General features: G+C 33.7%; 1 protein-coding gene across 1 annotated transcript in view; it reads right to left on the bottom strand.

Moving 5' to 3' along the window:
- Positions 1-5,023: 5,023 nt before the first annotated feature.
- The window catches only part of SULF1 (sulfatase 1), a 74,413-nt gene continuing 57,115 nt past the window's right edge, over positions 5,024-22,321 (bottom strand). Inside the window, 5 exon segments of the mRNA XM_074278852.1 lie at positions 5,024-7,470; positions 18,777-18,900; positions 19,005-19,147; positions 20,971-21,143; positions 22,235-22,300. Of these exon segments, the coding sequence (XP_074134953.1) occupies positions 6,650-7,470; positions 18,777-18,900; positions 19,005-19,147; positions 20,971-21,143; positions 22,235-22,300 (1,327 nt within the window). The 3' untranslated portion in view covers positions 5,024-6,649.

The following is a 22,321-nucleotide window of genomic DNA, read 5'->3' as shown; positions in this document are numbered from 1 at the left end:
CTAATAAATAATCAAAGGAGTTAAGGGGAAGAGCAAAAAGTAACAAACAAAAAAAAAAAAAAAAGGGAGAGGAGCATTTTGATGTGATGGCCCCATTTTATTATTATCCCGTTGTGGGGATAAGAATAGGAGTTTTTGAGTTGAATAGAAAAGATTTTGATCAAAATTTTGATCAAAACATTTACTTGGACTGGCACCAAGAATAGATTGATTCTCTTTGGACATTGACATCTTTCAGTATCCTCAAACTTTTCAGTCAATATGAATTTGGAATGTTATAGTTTTATTTAGATACATCTATGTATATATCTTATTGTAAGCTTCTTGAGGATTGAAATTTTTCTTTCTACTAGCAAATATTTAAGAGAATCTTAATGTTTATTGAATTGATTAAATGCTCCTTTATATATTATTAGGGTGGAAAGGATTTATGTTACTTACATGCCACTTATGTCTTCAAGAATTATATTGTATATTCCAGAATAGGGAATTACCTTAAAAAAACTTAAGAAAAGTGATCCTAATCTTCCTGACATCATATAGGATATATTTAATAAGATCACCAGTTTTCAGAATTCAATTTGCAGATATCAGAACTGACTGCCTTTTGGTACATTGAGTAGGGTTATCTCCCTCCTCAAATTTTCTTTGAGTAGTTCTTAATCTTTGGACCTACCTTGGAGAAATTTCAGAGGAACCATAAACTTGAACAGGGAGAAAGATCATCTTAAATTTAACATTTCTTTTAATATTTAAAAAACATTTTGAAAAGAGGTCTGGCTTCACCAGACTGCCAAAAAGATCCATGACAAAAAAAGAAGAAAAATAAAAGGTTAAGAACCTTTGTTGTCATTGGATCTCTCTTTTGTTCCCATTGCTTCTTGATTAATGTTACACTTATATGTGTACACATATTCCCCCGTTAGAATATACGGTCCTTGAGGAGAGGGATTGTTATGTATTCCTAGAACCTAACCCAGACACTGCCAAAAAGTAGATGTTCAGTAAATGGTGAGATCGAATTGCTTGAAATGTAAATTAATTGACTCCTGAGGACAAAATATGCTTAAATTTGATGTTATGAACCCAGTGAGATGTTTGATGCTATTGGGAATCAGTAATTTATTTTATTTAGAGCTGGTTAGCTGGGGATTAGTAATGTGAGGAAACCACTGAATTCTGAATCTATGATATAGAAGATAAAAGGGAAAGAACATAGGAATTGATCAGAGTGTGTGGGTCTTTCCTAAATGAAGAGAGAAGGAAGGCTGATGCTTTAAATATCATGTCCCTTAAGGGTTGTGGAGGGAGAGGGAGGAGAAAGGAATAGGGAGGGGGGGGAGATAGAGAAAAAGGAGAAGAGGAAGGAGGAAAGAGAGGGAGAGAGAGAGAGAGGAGAAAGACAGGGGAGAGAGAAAAAGAGGCACATGCACGAGACAGATACAGAGAAACACAAAAAGAGAGACAGAGAGAAATAAACACACACCAAGACAGAAAAAAGAGAAAGAGAAGAAAGGAAGGAGGAAGGAAGGAAGGAAGGAAGGGAAAGAAAGAAAGAAAGAAAGAAAGGAAGGAAGGGAAGGAAGGGAGGAAGGAAAGAAGGAAGGAAGGAAAAAAATCATGCTTCAAATTGGCTTTGGACATTCTGCTTAGGTCATTGTGAAGGGTCTGAAATTAGTTTCCATTCTTCACTCCCCTGTCCTGACTTTCCACTTAAACAAAATAGTGGCAAAACCTCACAAAATCAATTTTATCATTTATATATGAGACAGAGAAAATGTTTCTTCATTGTGATCCATCATTTACATAAAGCTGTCCATGTTTACTCATGGAGAGCAGAATATATTTTAAAAAAAGCTCTTCTCTTTTAAACCAAGACTTTTCTTAATTATGTGGACATTTTGGGCAAAAGGGATTTCTTTCTCATTCCTACAGTTGCCTCAATTGTTTTCTTTGCTACAGAAAGCAATATTTGCTATTTCCTACATGAAATCTTTCCTTATTCTAGCCCCAGACCCCAGCAGCTCCTTAAATTAGCATATATCTATTATTATTCTCAATGTGTATATGCTGTATGTCTCAGTATAATGTAAGCTCTTTGAGGATAGGGGCAGTTTCATTTTTTGTCTTTGTATCCCCCAGAATTTAGTACAGTATCTAGTATATAGTAGGAACTTAATATATGTTGCTTGATTAAATAGAAATTACAGGATGCTTTTGGAATAAATAAATGACAATGCAGTTTCTTTCTTTTAGTTCTTTTCATGTAGGATTGGTGCAACACCAATGTCATGGGAGCTGGCCAAAATCTTTCTCAAGTGGCTGCCTTTCTTCCTTTTCAGAACAGCTAACAGTGCAGTCCATCTCTGTAACTGTTGTGATCCCCAAGCCAAAAAGGATTTTAAATTTCTCCGGATCATCAGCCAGTTAGAAGATCAATATTTAGTGTTCATTTTACATTTAATTTCAGAGGCTTATTGCATTTCTAACTCTTAAAACCAATATAAATCAGCCCAAAGTGAACAAAAATATTCTGTGGCTTTTTAGAATGACGAAGATGTTATGTGAAGGAGAAATAGAGAAATCACCATGGATCAGGTTCTTCCAGATACATTTTGGTTTAATGACAGCATCAAGGGGAGTGCTGTTATTTAAAAAAAAAAATCAATGAAGACACAGCTCTTACAGGAGTACTGAGCCTCCCCATCCTGGCAGTAGGATGTAATAAAATTACCCATTGTGCTATAGTGACACCTTGTGCCCAAGAAGAGAAATAATCACTACTTTGTTGGAAAATAGATTAGAACAGAGTTTAGAGCTCTGGCTAAGTCCCAGAAAGCTGAACAAGGTATAAAAATTCAGACATAAGTGACCTTTTAATCCTTTGTCCTATGTCCCGACACAATTTACATGCATTTATTGCCAGCCCAGGCCCATTTCATATCCTCTGATCTGAAGGATCAATACCTTGTCATGGGGTAAGATGGATTTCATTCAACAAATATTTATTAAATACCTACCTTGGAGTCTCAACTGTGCTTATAGGCCTTCATTAATAATTTTATTATCCTTTCTATTTTTTCAGGCCTACATATAGGTTAGGACTGAGTCATTTAAGTTTCTGGATTCTAAACTGTACTTATAGCCTTCATTAATAACTTAGTTATAATTTCTTTTTTTTTTTTTCAGGCCTAGATGTAGATAATCAGGACTGACTTAAGTTGCTCCTTTTTTTGCTCTGATTCTCCCCTTATCAATGACAGCCTTTTTGAATCCCCTATATGTCTTGCTGTCTTCAAGCATCTGGGACATTGGAGACTAGTTAGACTCATGGATCTCTAAAAGTATTGATTTTAGTTTTAAATTAAGAAGATTTCCTGGCCATTAGATCTGTCCCTAACTGAAATAAGCTGCTTACAGAGGTAGTGAACTCTCTACCTATGGAGGTATTTTAACCAAGCCCAAATGATCATCCATCTAGAATAAAGTAGAATGGATTTCAGATATGAGTTAGACTAGCTAACCTGAAGTTCCTTCTCTCAAGATTTGATGATTCCATAATTATATGAAGTGGAATAGGAGATGATATTCCTTGGTTTAAAAAAAATTCAGACAATAGCCAACAAATAGGAAATTTTTTTTAAAAAGGAAGAACACTGATTGACCTTATACTTAAGTCCAGAAAATATGCTAATGAACTTTGGAGGTAAGTCCATCTTAGTCTTTTCAGAGTCTGTTGAGATAGAGTATCTGAATGAAATCTTTTGTTCTCCTATTGTTCAAATTCTTCCAAGGGCAGCAAGGAAGCCACTGGATACAAATCCCTCATATTTTAGATAAGGATAAATGTCTTGTTGAGGGACACATACAGAGGAAGTTTCTAAGATGAGAGATTTTAACCCAGGGCTGTCTAATTCCTTGTTCATTATCTACTCACTATGCAAACTACCTCTCAAATTATATCAAACTCTATCCCCTATAGGTTCTTAAATTGGAAGTAATCTAATCTGTTCCCCATGTCTGAAGCAAGATGGGAGATACTAATTACAGCCACCAGAGAACATAGTGATTTGCAGTATTACTCCTGTGTTTTTAGAGCAGCAATGAACTGCATATTTAGGATGCTTTCTAAGACCTTTTCCATACTGAATCAGCAAAGGGAGAGAAGGAAAAAAAAAGGGAAAGAGGAATTGGATGTAAATGACTTTCATTATTTTTTTCTAGATTCCCTGCTGCTGGGTGGCCAGTCTGCTCTTACATCAGCCAATGATATTATAGAAAAAAAGGGCATAACTTCCTCCCCATATAGTAAATTCCATATTTCTATGTGTCATATTAACTATTGCTGAAGTGTTTTTAGTGCATTATTTTTATATATCTATTGGTAAAATGCCTGGAGATGACATACCTCTCTTACAAGACTCCCAGATGCCAGCAACCTTGAGCCTATTTTTGCTATAGTCTTTTCTCTGAATCACTAATCTTGGCTTTAATTTCTCCTAAAAATGTTATGATATCTTCAGGATAGCAACATTAGTCTCAAGATCGAGGTGTTAGGAAGAAAGTAGGCCAGGATTTCTTTAGGGAAATATTTACCCTGAATGCTATACTCAAAGGGTCTCCCCTTAATTATTCAAGAACTATCCAATTTCTTTTTTTTCCTTTCTTTTATATAAATGACTCTTAGATACTTAACAATTCCTTAATATCTTAACCAGAGGGTGAAGCAGAAAGGAGAAACTTCTAAGTAGTTCAAGAGACTTGTCTTTGTAAATACAGAACAAAACCAATCACTAAAGTTTAGAAGTTCTTCCCCATTGAGGCTCCCAATAAAGTAAAATGTATTTGTTATTCTGACTTCTATTCATTTAGCAACTACAGAGCTCTCAAGAACTGTTCTGCCTGTCCTGTATCCCCAAAATAAATATGAAGCAACATCAAGGAAATCATCATGTTCAAACTGGAAATTCATCACTAGTTGTTCTTCAGAAGACAATGATTTGAGGTCTGACTGGGATTTAAGTAATGTAAAATGAGATCAGTTTATTGCAGAAAAATGTTTACTACAAAAACTTGGTCATGTGAATTTATCTGAAACAGATAAAATTAAACACCTTTTTATTTCAAGAAATATTGCTTCTAGACTTTCCTGAAGCCAGAATTGTTCTATAAAAGTATCACAGAATATTATACAAGATTTTAAAAACACAGTAGGTTTCCTAATGACGGGAGATCTATTTACAAATAGCATCATTCATGACCATAAATACGTTTGTTCTGTCATTCAGCCAATGACACATACATCAGATATGTAACAGCTAGTTAGTTTTTTAACATATTTACAAAGTCTATGTTAACAGCTTTTTAAAATTAAAGATTCAACTAAGAGAAACTGAATCTTTTTTTAAAAAAGGAATCTTAAAAACAAAGCAGTTTTTTTTTTTTTTTGCTTTAGTTCTTGAGTTGTGTAAAACAAAAGAGAAGACCAGTAAGCTAAACAAAATAATAGGAAACTTTTCAACAGAGATTGGGAATGATGGTGAAGAAAATGAATGAGGTAATTCTTTTGTTGCTAAGTGAAAATCTACAATGGGAGAATAGTAGGAATTCAAGAGCATAGAGTTTTAAAGGCAATTAATTGAATATTATACTTTTAAAGATTTCGGTATTTGGTGAAGCCCAAAAAATTAAAATATAACAAAATGCTATGAAATTAAACTCATGGTGCATGTGTTGTGTATGTGTGTGTGTTTGTTGTTCAAATTAGGAGACATTCATGAGTTTATTTCATTGAATAGATTTTCTGTTATGTAATCCAGCTCTTAAGGCTCTTATTCATGTTATTAAAACCCTTCCAAATGACGTCTTTCATAAGATATCTATAATAATATACTCAAATTTAGACATTTCAAGGATGTGACAAATATTTTGATACTCCCTTCAAATGGAGGGAATAGCCAATTTTTCATTCTTTCGTTGTTATTTAAAATCTCTCAAGACTTTTAGCCACAATTTCCTTCTGCTACTCAGTTTTAGCAAGTCAAAATAAAAACATGCAATATTTTTCTGGAAAAACAGTATTAAAATAATATACTTTTCATTAACAACCCATTCTGAAGCTCTTTCATGTGACCCTATGGCATGGTATCCCAATGCGCAAAAAAGTGAGGCAACGAAAAGCATGTAAAATAATGAAGAAATGACACAGGGAATAAAGATCTCAAAGTGCAATATCATTTTACTCTAACCTGTGACATTAAGAAATTCCAGTGGTTAAAAATCATTGATCATAAACACATTATGTAGGCAGTGCGAGTATACTAAGATATTCATTAATGGTGACAACTTTTGGAAGCTATGCAACTCAAATTCTTGGCATCTTGGTTTAATAACTTTTCATGGTGGGTTTATGACCTTCAAAGGGTAATACTGTTTCAACACCAAAAAAGGTCTTTCTCTATTTGTGAAAAATCGAGAATTTTAAAAAATGTATATGTCATTGGGTTTATGACACAAACATACATACATGTACTAATTACAACCACAACATATAGTTCAAATAAACTTGGAATGTGTGTTGGCATGATTGCCTTTATTAGTTTGCTAATAAAAATAAAAAAAATACTGTGTATAAGGTTTATAATTTCAACTAATTAGAGGACAGTGGAGAACCACTGCCTTCTAAGTTTTGTAAATTCTCTCTTGTATGATTATTCTTTGTGGTGTTAAAAATTGTCTCCATTTTGCTGGATCTGATAGGCTGATCCACATCGGATGTATTTGCAACCTGATGAATTGATGATCCATCAGAGTTCATCTGAAGATACATTTGATCTTCAAATATATCCTCTCTCTGATCATTGTCTTGGTATGACTCTTTCTGATGACTGGTAATGGGCTGTAGAATGAAGCTATTTGTTGACTGCAGCTCTGTTAAGCCATTGCCACTGAAATCCATTTCAAAGCTATTTAATTCTTTATTCCCCATCCATTTTTCAGTATGACGATATTTCCAGTGTTCGGAATTCAAACGACTCATCTCAGGAATATCATTATTCCATTCAAGTTTCCTCTCTCGATTTAATGGTGTTGGATCCAAATCCAGGGTTCCCAAGTCCAGTGGTGCAATCAGCAGCCACTCTTCTGCCTCCATACTGCTTATGTCTTCATCTGACTCAGTGGAGGTCATTTCCCCTAATATAGTTGGTGTAGATGATGTGTTCAAAACCCCATGTTTTAGAACAGTTTTAGTGTCATTTGTGTTATTATGCTCATAGTGACTGTTCAGCAGTGCAAACACTCTATCTACATCCTTCAAGTAATTAGTCCAGTCAACCAGACTCAGTTTATAGTTGTATCTGTATTCATAGGAGCTTTCATTTATATTGTATAAATCTTCCAGTCCTTGCCAGTTGATGTCTTCAGTGAAGTTTGGCAGCTTAACCTTCCCATCCATCCCATAACTGTCCTCTGTGAAAATACAAAAAAGTTTGTGAAGACTCACATTGAAGACAAGAGTTTCAATTCAGTAGTAGCTGCAATTTATTATTGTATGTCCAAAGCACTGCATTAAAAATAGACCTTTAGAAAGTCTATTCCCAACAAATTTGGTATGGAAACAATAGTTTTAGTTTATAAAAGTGATTGGGCAAAAGACCCAACCTAGAAAAAGAAGGAAATATGGAGAAATTTCTGTTATTTGGAAGCATAATATAATGTAAAAAACTCTGGAGTAGAAGCAAGAATTCTCAGCTCCACTATTCCCTATTGTTAACTTGGTCAAGTCACCAAAATGTTTTATGACATGGTTTCCTAATTTTTCAAATGAAAATAATAATACCTGTCCAACTTTATAGTGTTGTTGGTAAGATCAAATGAGACATCTATGAAAAGTGATGTGAAAAATGATAAAATATTTGATACAGGTAGTTTATTATTATTATAGTATTTTAGAACTAGAACAAAAACAAAACTAGAATCCAAGTGAACACTTCTAACTCCTCATACTCTCTCTCTCTCTCTCTCTGTATATATATGTATATATATAATATATATATATATATATATGCTTATACTACTATACATATTTCATCACTTTTTTAACTCTACTTCCCTCTTTGAATGGTTATTATGCTATATATTTTTAAGAGGCCTAAATGTTTTCTTCATTTTGATTGTTCCTTATTTTTATATTTATTTATTTATATTTATATATTTTCTGTTCTCTTTCATATTGGTGTTTCACTACAGCAGACTATTTTAGTCTTGTAGATAAAAAAACAAACAGGAAATGAACAAAGAAATCTTTTGTAAGAGCCAATTAGAAAAATAGTTTAAGGTTGATGATGCTGAGTTAGTCTAATCTCTGAATGATGCTCATCTCATTACTTTAGACAGATTATCAAGATAGGAAAAAAAAAGGAACCAAAGGAATCTTTGCATCTCAATTTCCAAGTGTTATAGTTATGACCTAGCCCAAAGCAAAAGTATTATCTATTCTCCTGTCATTAGTCTTCAGTGTCAACTTAACCCCTCTCACTTTAGAAAAAACAAAGGGAGTGTAGCTATGATTCCTTGCAAAACTGTGTAAACAGTAATAAATTACAATATGAATAAGAAATTATCAGTTTATAACTACAATATTGTTTATTTTTTCTTTGCTTCTTCCTTTCTATTTTTCTCTTTTTTCCCTCAGAGTCCTAATGAATGTGAGAAAGTGAAAAGCCAATGATTGCCTTTTGATTTGGGTCAGTCTATTGCTAACTATCATGGAACAGCATGATATCCTGATTCTTATTCAGGAAGGTGCCATTGGAGAATTGCTTCCCTTTTTGAATAACAACTAAAAAAAAAACATAATGTTGTAATGTATGAAGCAAACAAGTTATAGTTTTGAAAAGTGAAGCTTAAAGGATGAAGACTTTTTCTTGAAAAGAATTAAAAAAACCAAGTTTGCATAACATCAATAATTTCTAAGGAAGGCATTTATTTTTGGCTTTATAGGAAGGTTTGCATTATGAGTCCACTTTTCTTAGGCTATCTTTCCTTCCTTCCCTCCTTCTTTCCTTCCTTCCCTCCCTCCTTCTCTCTCCTTCCTTCCTTCCTTCCTTCCTTCCTTCCTTCCTTCCTTCCTTCCTTCCTTCCTTCCTTCCTTCCTTCCTTCCTTCCTTCCTTCCTTCCTTCCTTCCTTCCTTCCTTCCTTCCTTCCTTCCTTCCTTCCTCCCTCCCTCCCTCCCTCCCTCTCTCCCTTCCTCTCTCCCTCTTTCCCTCCCTCTCTCCCTCCCTCTCTCCCTCCCTCCCTCCCTCCCTCTCTTTGTCTCTCCCTCCCTTCCCCCCCTCTCTCTTTCTCTCTTCCTCCCTTCCTCTCTCTCTCTCTCTCTCTCTCTCTCTCTCTCTCTCTCTCTCTCTCTCTCTCTCTCTCTCTCTCTCTCTCTCTCTCTCTCTCTCTCTCTCTCTCTCTCTCTCTCTCCTTTTTTCTATTATCCTAAATCTTACTGGCAAGTAGCTTGACCCAATAAATCTTTGTTAAATCATGAGAATTCATGCATATTTATTCATACCTTTGAAGCCATTTCCCCTATGGAATTAAAATCCACAAGAACCAAAAGTGCAAGAAGACTCTAAGTATGGCTTCTGTAAGAAAGCTCATATCTAGCACTGAATAGAATTGATTTGGTAATGCTATAGTTATCTGCCACAAATGAAGAATGAGTTTTCTCACACACAACACATTTCCCTAAAGAATACAGGTTCATTTAAAAAAATGTGCCAAATACTTTAACTATTTCAGATGGTAATCCCAAAATGTACTCTATCCTTTCCTGCACATATTTCTTTGAAAATAATTTAAACTTTTTTTTTTCATTAAAATGAGTTTTTACAGTATTCTACCACATTGAGTAACTTAAGTGTTCCTAATATGTCTCCAAGGCTGATTGTCCTGACTTTATAGAGCTGACCTATTATTGGTATGCCTTGGTGATACCATGATTCCTTGCACTGCAGAACTCATAGAGTTGCCTTCCTCCTATCTCTTTTCCATTGGACCTCCTATGACATTCTTTATTGTCATCTTCATTGGGGTTTCTAGTAGCTACTGACTCTTTGAAATAACTCTTAATACTGCTAACTTCTTTGATCCTTCCCTTTTCCCATTTTTTTCTTCTTTCTTGACTAATTATCCTTTTTTTCTTCATGATTCTTGAGTTTTATGATGTAATGTATGTAATGTAATGATGTAATGGCTGGGCTTTATAGTCATTGTTGGTCAAGAACCTTCCTTTATTTCTGTTAAACTATTCAAATAATCATAATATCAGGATGAATTTTTAGAGCTTTTCAGACATTTTTGTCATTGCTAACTATTCAAAGAATTGCTTCTTTATTATCTGAGCTGCCTTAAATAAAAAAATAAAGCCTTTTGAGGTTCTGAGCTAGCTAGATGGTTGATATTCACACAAGAATAACCTTCAAATAAATGAAGCATTACAGTATTAAAATGTTCACACATTTCAAACTTCATTAACATGTAGAAATCGAACTTTTACAGGGAAGCTGCCATCTTAGGAAGGTTGGATATAAATATCAAAAAATTTCCTTTAGCCTTTCATAGAGATGCAGATATTAGGCAACAGGCCAACTGGGGATTTACAAGGTCTTATAGTAGGTTATATTTCCTTTACCTATTTGTAGTTCAAATAATAGCATTAGATTTTTTTTTGGCAAGACAATTAGAGCTAAGATATTTGTCTCTGGTAACACAACTGGTAATGTCAAGTATCTGAGATATGATTTGAACTCAGGTACTCCTGACTTCATTATACCATTAGCTACTCCATGCATTCAGTATTCTGATGCATTCAATAAAAGAGTTTATTGCGATAATTTATAGATTCAAAGTGCTGAAATATCTAATGCAATAAAAATAAACAAAAAACTAAATGCTAAAAATTGGACAGGTTTATGATCAGTTAACATGAATAAAACCTAACACACAACTTTCCCATTATGCTCATTGACCAGTTAGCAAATAGGTTACTTTGAATTGTACATATGCCAATGTGAAGTACCACCATTTTGGAAATGAACTCTGTTTTTGACATTTGGATTTTTCTACTTGTGTTCAAGAGCATTATTTCTCTTAATTATTTTTCTTGACATTACAGCAATTTAAAAATAAATGTCATTTTTCAGTAATCACAATTCTCCACTGATCTCAGATGTTGCTAAATCAAAACAATATAACTACAATATTAAAAAGATTCCATGCTTGAAAAACTTCTTTTCCTGTCTCAATTCATAAGATATATGAATATATACACAATTCATAAGATAAATATGTGATCAATTAATAACTAGCTAATGTTGATGAATGATGATGATAATGATAATGATCAAATGGAAATTTTCTTTAATGTCTGGTCAAATGGTGATACGATTTTTTTCTGGGGTTATATGATTGATTAATATTTGTTTTTAATTATTAAAGAACATTGTTAGTTAAAATTTATCTCTTTCTTACATTGTTTTATTCATCTGGAGCAGAGATTCTTAGACTGGCGTTAATGAATTTGTTTTAAATATATGTTGATAACTATTTTTTTAATACAATTGGTATAGTTTGTAATACTATATGTTTTATTTTATGCATTTAAAAACATTCTGAGAAGGGGACCAAGAGGTTTTACTAGACCACTAAAGGCGTCCATAGCACCAAAAAGGTTAAAAACTAAAGCTTTATATATATATATATATTTTCTTTTTTTGGTATGTATATATATATATATATATATTGCAAACTTAAATAATAGCAATAATAATAATGCTGATAGCTATAATAGCTAGCACTTTTAAGATTTGTATTTTAAATTAAGGGAGCAATCATAAACAAAGGGATAGAAGTATAGTTTTTGAGTCTGTGACTTGCTGAGAAATGCCATTCAAGAAGAATGCCTGAAACAGAGAAGTGTTGCTTTGCTGCAAATTATAAGTTGAAGAGGTAATAGAGAGATAAAGAGAGTGAATCTGGCTACAAAAGAAAGGATGAAGTAGAAATAAAATTATGGCAATCTCAGAGAAACAAACATGACTATCTCTCATAGCAGCTCTGACTTTATATGTGGAAGACAACAATATTAATATTCTTATATAACATGGAAAAAGACAAAACAAAACCCATGCCTATTTTTTTTCCCTCCAAAACAATGGTGAGAAAGCTCTCAGTTTTAGCCAATTTTATTTGCTAAAGTACTCTCTGAGCTATCTTTTTTAAATTTTGGTTTCTCTCTTAAATTAGGGACTACTAGCCTGAGCTCATATATATGCCTTTTACCTGTATTAAAGGTCAACTAAAGCAATACATGAAAAAAAGCAAAATGAATTTGCTGAACTAGGAAATCAGGTTGTTTTGCCAGGGGCTTCTGAGTCACTGTTGCGAATAAAAAACTAAATTATTCCCTTAAAGAAAGAAGTCATACTTGAAAGACTATGGACCTAATAAGTCTAGCCCAATTAATTAAATATATATATATATTTATGAGGATTTGTATTCCTTCAAATGGCCTCAGCTTGGTTTCTACCACATCTTTAAAATCTTTTAAAATCCAATAATTTTATTATTACAAATAGATTGTAAATGTTTTAAAGATTAAAGTCTGAAAGAATCATGATTACTTAACAGCTTTTATTTCATATGTACCTAGGCAATGGGAAGAATGTCCAGTTTTACTTCCATAGTGATGGAGGAAGAGGGAAATTAAAATTGTAAGAGTGCTTTTGAGCAATTTAAAACAAAATTGGTAATTGGCAAATCTGTTTTCTTTCATTGAAAATGCAGACAAGATATCAAGCAAGACAGCATCAAACACAACATTTTGGTGTCCAACAAATTTTTTTCAGGCAATTAGGCAAATGGCTCTGCCTGACTGTTTCCCTGATGATTCCATACTCCCTAGAAAACTTGTCCAATGGTTTCCTTATCAAAGGACCTGGATTATGGACCAATGGAGGCAGTACAGAATAACAGAAGAGCCCTAGACTGAGTGGATAGAAACATGGGTTTCAGTTTAATTTCTGCTACTTTTGCCATTTGACCATTAGCAAAGTTTGAGTTTCCTCATCTGTGTTGATACATAATAATTAAATACAATACTTATAAAGAAAGAAGTATAAACAACAGCAAAATGTGAGCTATTATAAGTTCTTCCCAATTCCAAAAAAAACCCTTCTGATTTTATAATTTGTATATAACCCCTGAATTGTTATTTTAGGGCCATTTTTATTTGGATATTTATTTCATGGCATATGCTTTATCACGTATGATCCCTGCATGCTATCACCACATACCAGAGAATGAAGATCTTATTCAAATATCATGGATGTATGGAGTATATAAAAATATAATTACTTTGGAGTTCCAATGTATTTCTTTCCTTTTTAAATCCCTCCATTGGTAAATATGTTGAAAACCCAATGGCTAGCATGATTTCATGCTCCAAAGCCATAATGAGATTGTTGAAATAACCATACTATATGAGATCATTTCATTTAGCATATCATTACTAAAAGGCAGTATCTAATTGCAAAACCCATAAAAATGATTAATTTGATCTCAGTAAAAAAGGAAAAAAAATTGGTTAGGAATTAGAGATATATAGGCTGATTTAAGGCTTTGCATTTGAAACTACGACTTTGAGACTGATAATATGTTAAATAACTAATTCTTATTCCTTCCATCACAGGAATGTCATGAAAAATGTAAAAGAATGCAGAATAAAAATTCTTGAATTCTTTAATAAAACTAGTCAGAAAATAACATTGTGGTGTAGTAGATAGAGAACTACACTTGGAATCAGGAAAACCTGGGTCCAAATGTCATCTCTAACACTTCCTTGCTGTGTGATCATGGAAAAGCCACAATCTCTATGAACCTCACTTTCCTAATCTTTAAAATAAGAGAGATAGTTTTCAAGGTTCCTTTAAGGTCAACATATATGATCCACTCCCCTAGTGGTCTCAAAAGAAGTGAAAGCCTTGTTAATGTTGATATAAAACATTATGCCTTGTTTAGGAAATCTAGTAAAAGGCAGAATCAAGAAGTTTTATGTGGAGTTTTTCATGGTCTATAATCTCAATTCTAACAGTCAACATATTATATGAAAATAGTTTAAAATGAATTCTTCTGTTCTGTTTAAACGTGTATCCATAGTGATGCAAATGGGAAGGGGAAGGAAAGGATTGTGAAAGCAAGGGGAAGGAAAAAGGAGAGAGGGAGACACAATATTCATCCATTTTTTTTACCTCTAATCTATTACTCTCTCTCTCTCTTGTCTACTTTTATTACCCATCACATATCACTTCTTTCTATCTCTGTCTCTTTCCATCAATTGTTATCTACTCATATTTCTATTTTTATTTCTCTATCAATTTATCACCTAATCCCATTTATCTATCATCTTTTTATCTATCAACTTATCATCTATCCCTATCTATTTCTATATTTAGCACCTATCATCCATCTACCTATCCACCAATTTACCACCTATTTCTAAATCTCTAGATCATATCTATCAATCATTGATCATGTCTATCTCCATATCATCTATTATCTATTTTACCTCTATTTCTATCTCTTCCATCTCTATTTTTGTTTTTATCAGATTCTTATCTTTATTAATAATACCCAATCTCTCTGTCTATTCCAAAAATACCCTGAGAAACTGCTCCCTTTTTATTTTCTTCCTTTCTCTTCAGCTCTCCCAAGTAAGCTTTTCCAGTTGGAGCCTTGGCTGCATTGGCTCTCTGGTTTCAGTATCATAAAGGATGGTTGATTTTTTTTTTATCACTATGAGTCCTATAACAACACAGTGTAATCTCCCCTTTCTCTAACATACAGTCTATATGATATGATGTGGCTAAAGGAGAAAGCAAAATCATCTATTGGCTAAGCTTATGGTTGATGGACTCAGTTTTCTTATCTGTCAAAATGAGGAAGTTTGACTGGATAGATGATCTTTAAAGGATCTTTCATCTCCCAATGCTATCAGCCTATGTAAAAAAACATTTGGGGCTTTGCTAATTCTTTCTTTCCTTCTCCTTCTTTTGCCACCTTTGTCTTTTTATTGCTGTTTTTCAGCCATTCTTCAGTCATGTCCAACTCTTTATGTCCCCATTCAGGATTTTCTTGACAAAGATACGACAGTGATTTGTCATTTTCCTTCTCCAGCTCATTTTACAGATAAGGAAAATAGGGTTAAATGACTTGTCCAAGATCACAAACTGAGGCTGCTGTTTTTGAACTCCTAACTCTAGGCCTGGGACACTTTCTAATGTACCACTTTAGGACTAGACAAGAGTATTTCTCAACATCCTTTTGAAGCCTAGTTTCTAGGATTTACTAAATGGTAACATCTAGGGTCTTCTTTGTTTTATTCCCCATCCTTTTCTTTAAAATTCTCATTACTACTGATGCCTAGAAATATTTTTAAATTTATATTCAGTGAAATCTTTCCAGATAAATAACTGCTATGAAATTCCCAAATACTTAGAGAACCACCCTCCCCCTCCCAAAGAGACTAATTTTTTGTTTTCCTCTTAGAATATTGTTCTCCACATCAATGCATATTTTCCTGTAGTTAAATATATATATGTACACATATATACATATATATATTTAAAATTTTCAAAAATCATCATGGAATAAGTTAAGTGTGCTGGTTTATGCTTTACTATATGAGTGAGGGGAGTTAAATGCATATATATTTTTTAAATCAATGACAAAATGCAGTGTAGGATGCTGTTAGAACTTGCATGCACCACAAGCTAGCACTTCTTTGTACAACATGGCAAGGAATAGTCATTAGTTGAAATGGACTGGATCATGCAATTATTGGGAAAGCAGCTGCTGGGGAGAATAAAAAAGTCTGAATACCTGTGTGGGTCATAGCTTCCTCCATCTTTATTTCCTGATGTAGGAAAATACAAGAGTAACTTATGTTAGTGTTTAAATCTGCAAAAATCATTCACAATCTAGTATTCCATGCATATCATCTAACTCCTAGAAAGAAATACACTTATTAAATATGGACTGGCCTGAGGTCCAAGAGAAGTTTTTGACAAGTGGAGTTCAAACCAGGGGCTGAAAATGATACCTTGAAAAAGTTTTAAGTCAGAAAACAGAAAATGTCCATGAAAACAGAATGAGAAAAAGTAAGGAAACTACATTTAAACACAAGAAAAAATTTCAGAAGTTCACATAGATCTTTGTGTTTAGTAGTCAGCACATTGAAAAAGACTTAGCAATAATGATTTTCCTTAGTATTGGTTTAATTAGCACATGAGGCCTTTTAGTGCTACCAAGGTTTAGAATTCTTTCCATGTTATCTCATCACTGTGAAAATTACAAACATCACCAAATTATGTACTTATACTGTCACTCACATAAGATACTCTTGTGTTCTTACAAAGAGATACCTTTAGGCATAATAATTATGAAATTTTCAAGCACTATGTCATGGAAAGAAGATAGGATTTGAAGTCAAAGGATTGGAAGTTAAATCCTGACTATGCCATTTCCTCACTAAGTTATCTTGACAAATAATTGCCCTCTGTTTGTTTATCTGAAAAATGGGGATAATAAGACTCACAGTACTTACCTCTCTGAATTTATGAGGACCAAATGAAATACCATAAAGTGAAATACTTTGTGAAACTTAATGTCCTCCACAAATACCAGTTATTGTTATTCAGACCTCAGCTAGAGGGGCAATATCTGTTTAATGGAGACTGTAATCACATAGAAAGGCAGGACATTATCCCAATTTCCTTACAGCTGGCCATCAATTATTCTCATTCAAATATTAGCTGATAACTAAAGTATAACTCTTTCTTTGAGGCTCTTTTATTTCACTGGGGCCTCTTGATGAGATATTTGGGACCTGAATAAAGTTATAATGGTGAAATAATCTAGAGAAGAGTTGATATTTTGGAGTAGGTGACCAACCACCTAGTATACTTTCCTGAACTGTATGGAATTAACCAACTGACAACTCAGAAGCACAAGTAATCACCCTGAGATCAGGTTATCCCCAAATGACTCAACTATTTACAATAATGGTCTCTTTTTGGCAGTGTTTCTCACTGCTAGTTTTCTTGACTTTTTCCCATACAGTGATAAGTCTGATTGCTTTCCTTATCTTTCTATTCTTCCCTCTATAGTTATTAAAACATGGGAAATAGAATCTATATGTTAACATTTCTGAGTAATAAAGGAAGAGAAACAGGCATGGTCATTAGCCATGAAAGATGGGGGCAGGGACACAAGAGGACAACTTGTTTAGTAGTACCCTGGGAGAAAATGAGTTGATTAGTACAGTACTACACCCTAGGGAGGAAATAATCTGACTGATTCCACACAGACCCATTTACTCTGTCTAGATCCCAACTTAATGAGCTGCTCAAGAAGCTCTAATTTCAGATACTATTCCAACTGATTGTTTGAAATTTTCATTAAGGGGCATGGGAGACACTTGCAAATGAGTCTAATTCACTTTGTCAGATGAACTGGAACTCTTCTGGGTCAATTCCAATTGCAAATTGGTGACCCTGTTATTGTCTGAGCTAGCCCAGTGCCCTTAAAGAAAGAGGATACCCTCATTTACTTAAAGTAGAGCTCAGGCTGTTGACAAGAATAACAAACAAACCCCCAAAGCTTTCATTCCCGTTAACCCATCCTCCCATAGATGCCTCTTCTGGGAATCAAAGCTTGTTAACAAAATTGGACCTGTTGGAGAGAGTGAAGTAAAACTCTTATGAACTCTGCAAGGCAATTGCATTGCATTTCATTAATATCTTCCTCCAAACTGGGATATTGAATCTGACCATAAACTGCCTTGAGTTTTTAAAAATATTTTTCCATATATATATATATATATATATATATATATATATATATATATATATATATATATATATTTATATAAATGTTTCAGATGAAGATTGCTTGGCAATAAGGGAATTAAAATAACATCTTTGAAATATGGAAAAATTATATATATATGTGATATATATGTATATATTGAATTATATCTTTACATATATGTATATATACATAAATATAAGTGTGTATATATATACATGGCATATATACCCATGATATACATACCTATATTTCTATCTCTTTCTCTATCTCCCATTGTAAGTACTTAACAAATGTTTACTTTTTATATTATTTCAATAGAAATAGGTAGGTCTATCTCTCTGATAGATATGGGTGAAAAACTTGACCTAAAAGCCAAGAAGACATGAAGTCAGGTCCTGCTTTTTATACGTACTGACTGTGTGTCAAAACACACAGCTAATCATAGCGCAAGTGTAGCCCTGGACAATGTCATTTAAGCATTTTTTGTGTGTGTTTTAGATCAATGATATCAAACTCAAATTGAAACCAGAGTCTAATTTTCTGTGTACAGAAGAGTCCCTGCAGGCCATATGTTGACTTAGTTTTAAAATAATATATGGTCTTTGTTTTATTATCTTTTTGTTTATTTTGTCCAATATTTTAAATAACATTTTAATCTGCTTCAGGAGAATTGGACACAGGCTCCACATTCAACACCTCTGCTCTAGGCACTTCTCAAAGAATAAGATGCAGTGTCCATAGATCTCAGCATTGGTGGAGGCAGTTTCCCTACTTAGGAACCTAGGAATTCTTTGTGCCAGTGAAATCCCATAAATCCTATCCTTTCCCCATACATATACATATATATCTTCTCTCTTACCTGTTTCAAGTCCTTTAGGCCTTGGATTGCATTGTTTATAACCCTGACAGCTTCTCAGCTCCATCAGCTGTACATGCAACTGATTCAAGATGCCTCTTTCTACTGTGTGGACTGTATTTGTGAGCTGGAGGTAAAGAAGATGAAAGGTCAGGCTGAGAAATTTAACCCAAATTCTCTTTAATTTTCAATTTCTTATAATCTTCAAAAAAAGGAAAGGGCTTTGTTTACCTGGTAGGGATCTGTATTCATATCAAAGTATTCCAAGAAGCCAGTAGCAAACTCACAGAAAAGAAAGTTGTGTGTCTCGTTGACTGTTCGTAAACACCAGTAGGTATTGTTATTAGAGCTTGTGCAGGCACAGAAAGATCCCACTGTTAGGAAGGGAAAAAATGAATGAACCTTAGGTGGAACATTGTTGTAGAATTCTTTAAACTATAAAGTTTTATCAGATTTAAACCCGGTTATCTTCCCAATTTGATCTTTCTCTGTTCCCTGGCTGCTGCCACTGTTTTGGAATTTGCAGGTGAGCTAGTGCTTTCCTGAGGGAAACATGTCTCTATAGACAGATGGCTCAGGAATCCTCATGATGGGATTGCACATATATAAACTATACACAATTCTTAACTTTTTGGGGATCAAGGAAGGAAAGAAAAGAGGAAAAAAATTTGAAAATCAATTTAATTTAAAAATGAATGTTAAGATGGTTTCTACATGTAATTGAAAAAAGAATCTTCATGATACTTTACCATTCTGGTGATTTCTAAGACCAAAACACCCTTTCTTAGACACCTGGTCCTCATATGTTTAGTCTCTCTTTATGGCTTTTTTTCCTCAAAAGCAGAGACTATATTTTGTATCTGTATCTAGCACATATCACAGTTCTTGACATATAGTTAACACTTGCTAAATAATTTCTAACTGATTGATTTATATAGAAAGAACAACTGGCCTTTCTGGGTTGAAAGATGAGCACTCCTCCCCATTGGTTACTTTTCTAGTGCCAATGAAAATGAATCTAGCACCATCTGGGAAAGGGCTGGCCACTACATGAAAGTGTGCTATGTGTTGTATTACAGTGGTCACTGCCTATACATGTTTATTAGCATGTGAATTGAAAACTCCATATAGTAGGAGTTCTTAAACTTTTTTTCTGTATGTCATGATCTACTTTGTCAACCTGGGAAAGTTCATGGACCTCTTCTCATAATATTTTTAAATACATGAAATGAAATATGTAGGATTACAAAGGAAATCTATTATATTGAAATAAATATCAAAATATTTAAAAGAACAATAAACTCCAGTTATGAAACCCTACCTTAGAGAAACACAGTGTGAGAGAATGAACATGGAGACATATCAGGAGAGCCCCCTCTCTTAGTTATATTTGATGTATGCCCTAGGCAAGGAGTCTTTGGGTAAGGTAGTATAGGGACAGCACCAGTAATAAGCCTAAGGAGGAGATATAGCACTTCCACCTTCTCCTCTGATGTGCTAGCTATGTAAGGATATAAGGGAAGGAGGATAATTAGCTAAAATTAAAAAGTTAGTTTTGAAAATTTTGCTCTCCATAAGGCTAAATCCTTTCAAATGATTAAAAATCTTGATTTATTGTATTTACTGTTCCTGCTTGCTTATCATTCCTTTGTATGTTCAAAATTAATATAGATACTACATGTATTTTTAGAATTATAAAGGCACTGAATTCAGATTTAGAAGGTCCTTATATGGAAATGAATCCAACTGACACCACAATAGAAATTCTCCCTACAATATCCTTGATAAGTAGTCTTTCAGTGTCTGCTTGAAGACCCCTAATAATGAGGAATGTACTATTTATTAGTGAAGTCCAATTAACCTTAGTCATAATTCTAAGAGTTAGGAATTTTTTCCTTGAATGGAAAATAATTTATATGCAAGCCAATGAAAAATATTTCTTTTAAAAAAGGGCACATTTTGCCATATACCTAATATACATCAAGCATTTTCTATTTTATTTTGGGTATACAATTTAAACTAAATGAAAACATTTGTGGGCAAGGAATATGGGATAAAATTAGCCTTGCCACATAAAATTACTTAAGAAAAAAAATCAAACTGTCTAATTTGCCTTAGTAAAAAAATAATAAATTCCTTTTGAATCTGCACAGATTCTTGGATTAAGTAACATACATGAAAAAAGAAAGAGTCTTACAGTTCCAAAATGGTGCTGTTTGCCAGTGATTGTTGTCATGTGTGAAACAGGTGAGTCCAGGCAGGCTGCATTCATCCCCTTTCTTTTGTCTCTTCTTTTCTTTCCTCTCCTTCTTCCTTCTCCGATTCTCTTTGAAAAGCTGTAATTTACTATCCACTTCTTGAGCAGCCTCTCTATTCAAATAAAATAGATTTCTGAATTATTTAAAAGTAATTTTCTAAAATTAAAAAAAAAAGATTCTCACTATGATTCCTACTATATAAAGATGTCTAATTAGAAGAATATTCTTTCTCAAGAAGACCCAAATTTCAGTAACAGTAAAAGTAAACTTTGTTAGACAGCAATATTCTTAATTTTGTGGGCTATGCAATCATTTGTGAAATGTTATTCCTCTACAGATTTCATTTTATATTGGCCTGGATATTTGATTTTATTAATAAAGAGTTCTTCTGGTCAAAAAATTTTTCCCTTGATGCAGATCAGTAACTTATCTGTATATAGAAAGCATAAAGAATGGTCTGGACACGTGGAGAAGTTGTTACTTTTGTGACATAGCCAGATAGTTTGTATCTCTGAGGCAGGTAGAATTTGAAATCATGTCTTCCTGACTTTAAAGCTGATGCTTTATGCACTGTACCGTACTTGCTTATTTAACTCAGTAGAGTAAATGTAAAAGTCATTTTTGTTCTTTAATTCTACTGACCTGGACATTTTCTCATTCAGTCTCAAACTTCTTTTCAGAAAGTTTCAAATATGCCTTCTCTCTCCTCTTTTATCTCCTCTCTCCTTTCCTCCTCCTCCCTCTGTTTCTCTCTCTTCTTTCTCTTATATAGTTTACAATTAAATTCCCTTGCTTCCATTTCCCCTTGCCCCCATGCTGCTTTCAATACTGTTGTGGTTTAGCTGAAAACCTTGGAATTAGCTGAGGGGGATTGAAGCAGACCTTCTTATCTTTTTTCTTACATGGCAATATAATGAAGGGAGCTAGGTGCTCCAGGGGATAGAGAATTGAATTACACTCTGATAATGGGCCTCAAACAAGTAATTTTGAATGAATGTATTCTCGTGATACTTTGAGATGATGTCTCAACCGATTGGTTTTCCCTTTCTAGGGAAAGTTCTATAGCAATATTTGGTACATAGTAAATATTTGCCTTCTTTGCTGATGGTCCCACAAAAATTTGGGAAGTTGTCACTTTACACACTGTTTCCTTGCTACGTTTCTACCCCCCACTCTCCAATTATATCCAATGGGCCCACTTACTTGAAGGGATGAAGGTGGCTCTTCAATTTCTCTTGCGCTTTCACACCTTTTTCTTTATTATAATAGCTACAGGCAACAGGATTAAAA

This window comes from Sminthopsis crassicaudata, chromosome 1 (genome assembly GCF_048593235.1).
Source record: "Sminthopsis crassicaudata isolate SCR6 chromosome 1, ASM4859323v1, whole genome shotgun sequence".
Lineage (NCBI taxonomy): Eukaryota > Metazoa > Chordata > Mammalia > Dasyuromorphia > Dasyuridae > Sminthopsis > Sminthopsis crassicaudata.
The sequence above is the reverse complement of the archived record's forward strand: the minus strand, read 5'-3'. Positions and strand labels throughout refer to the sequence as shown.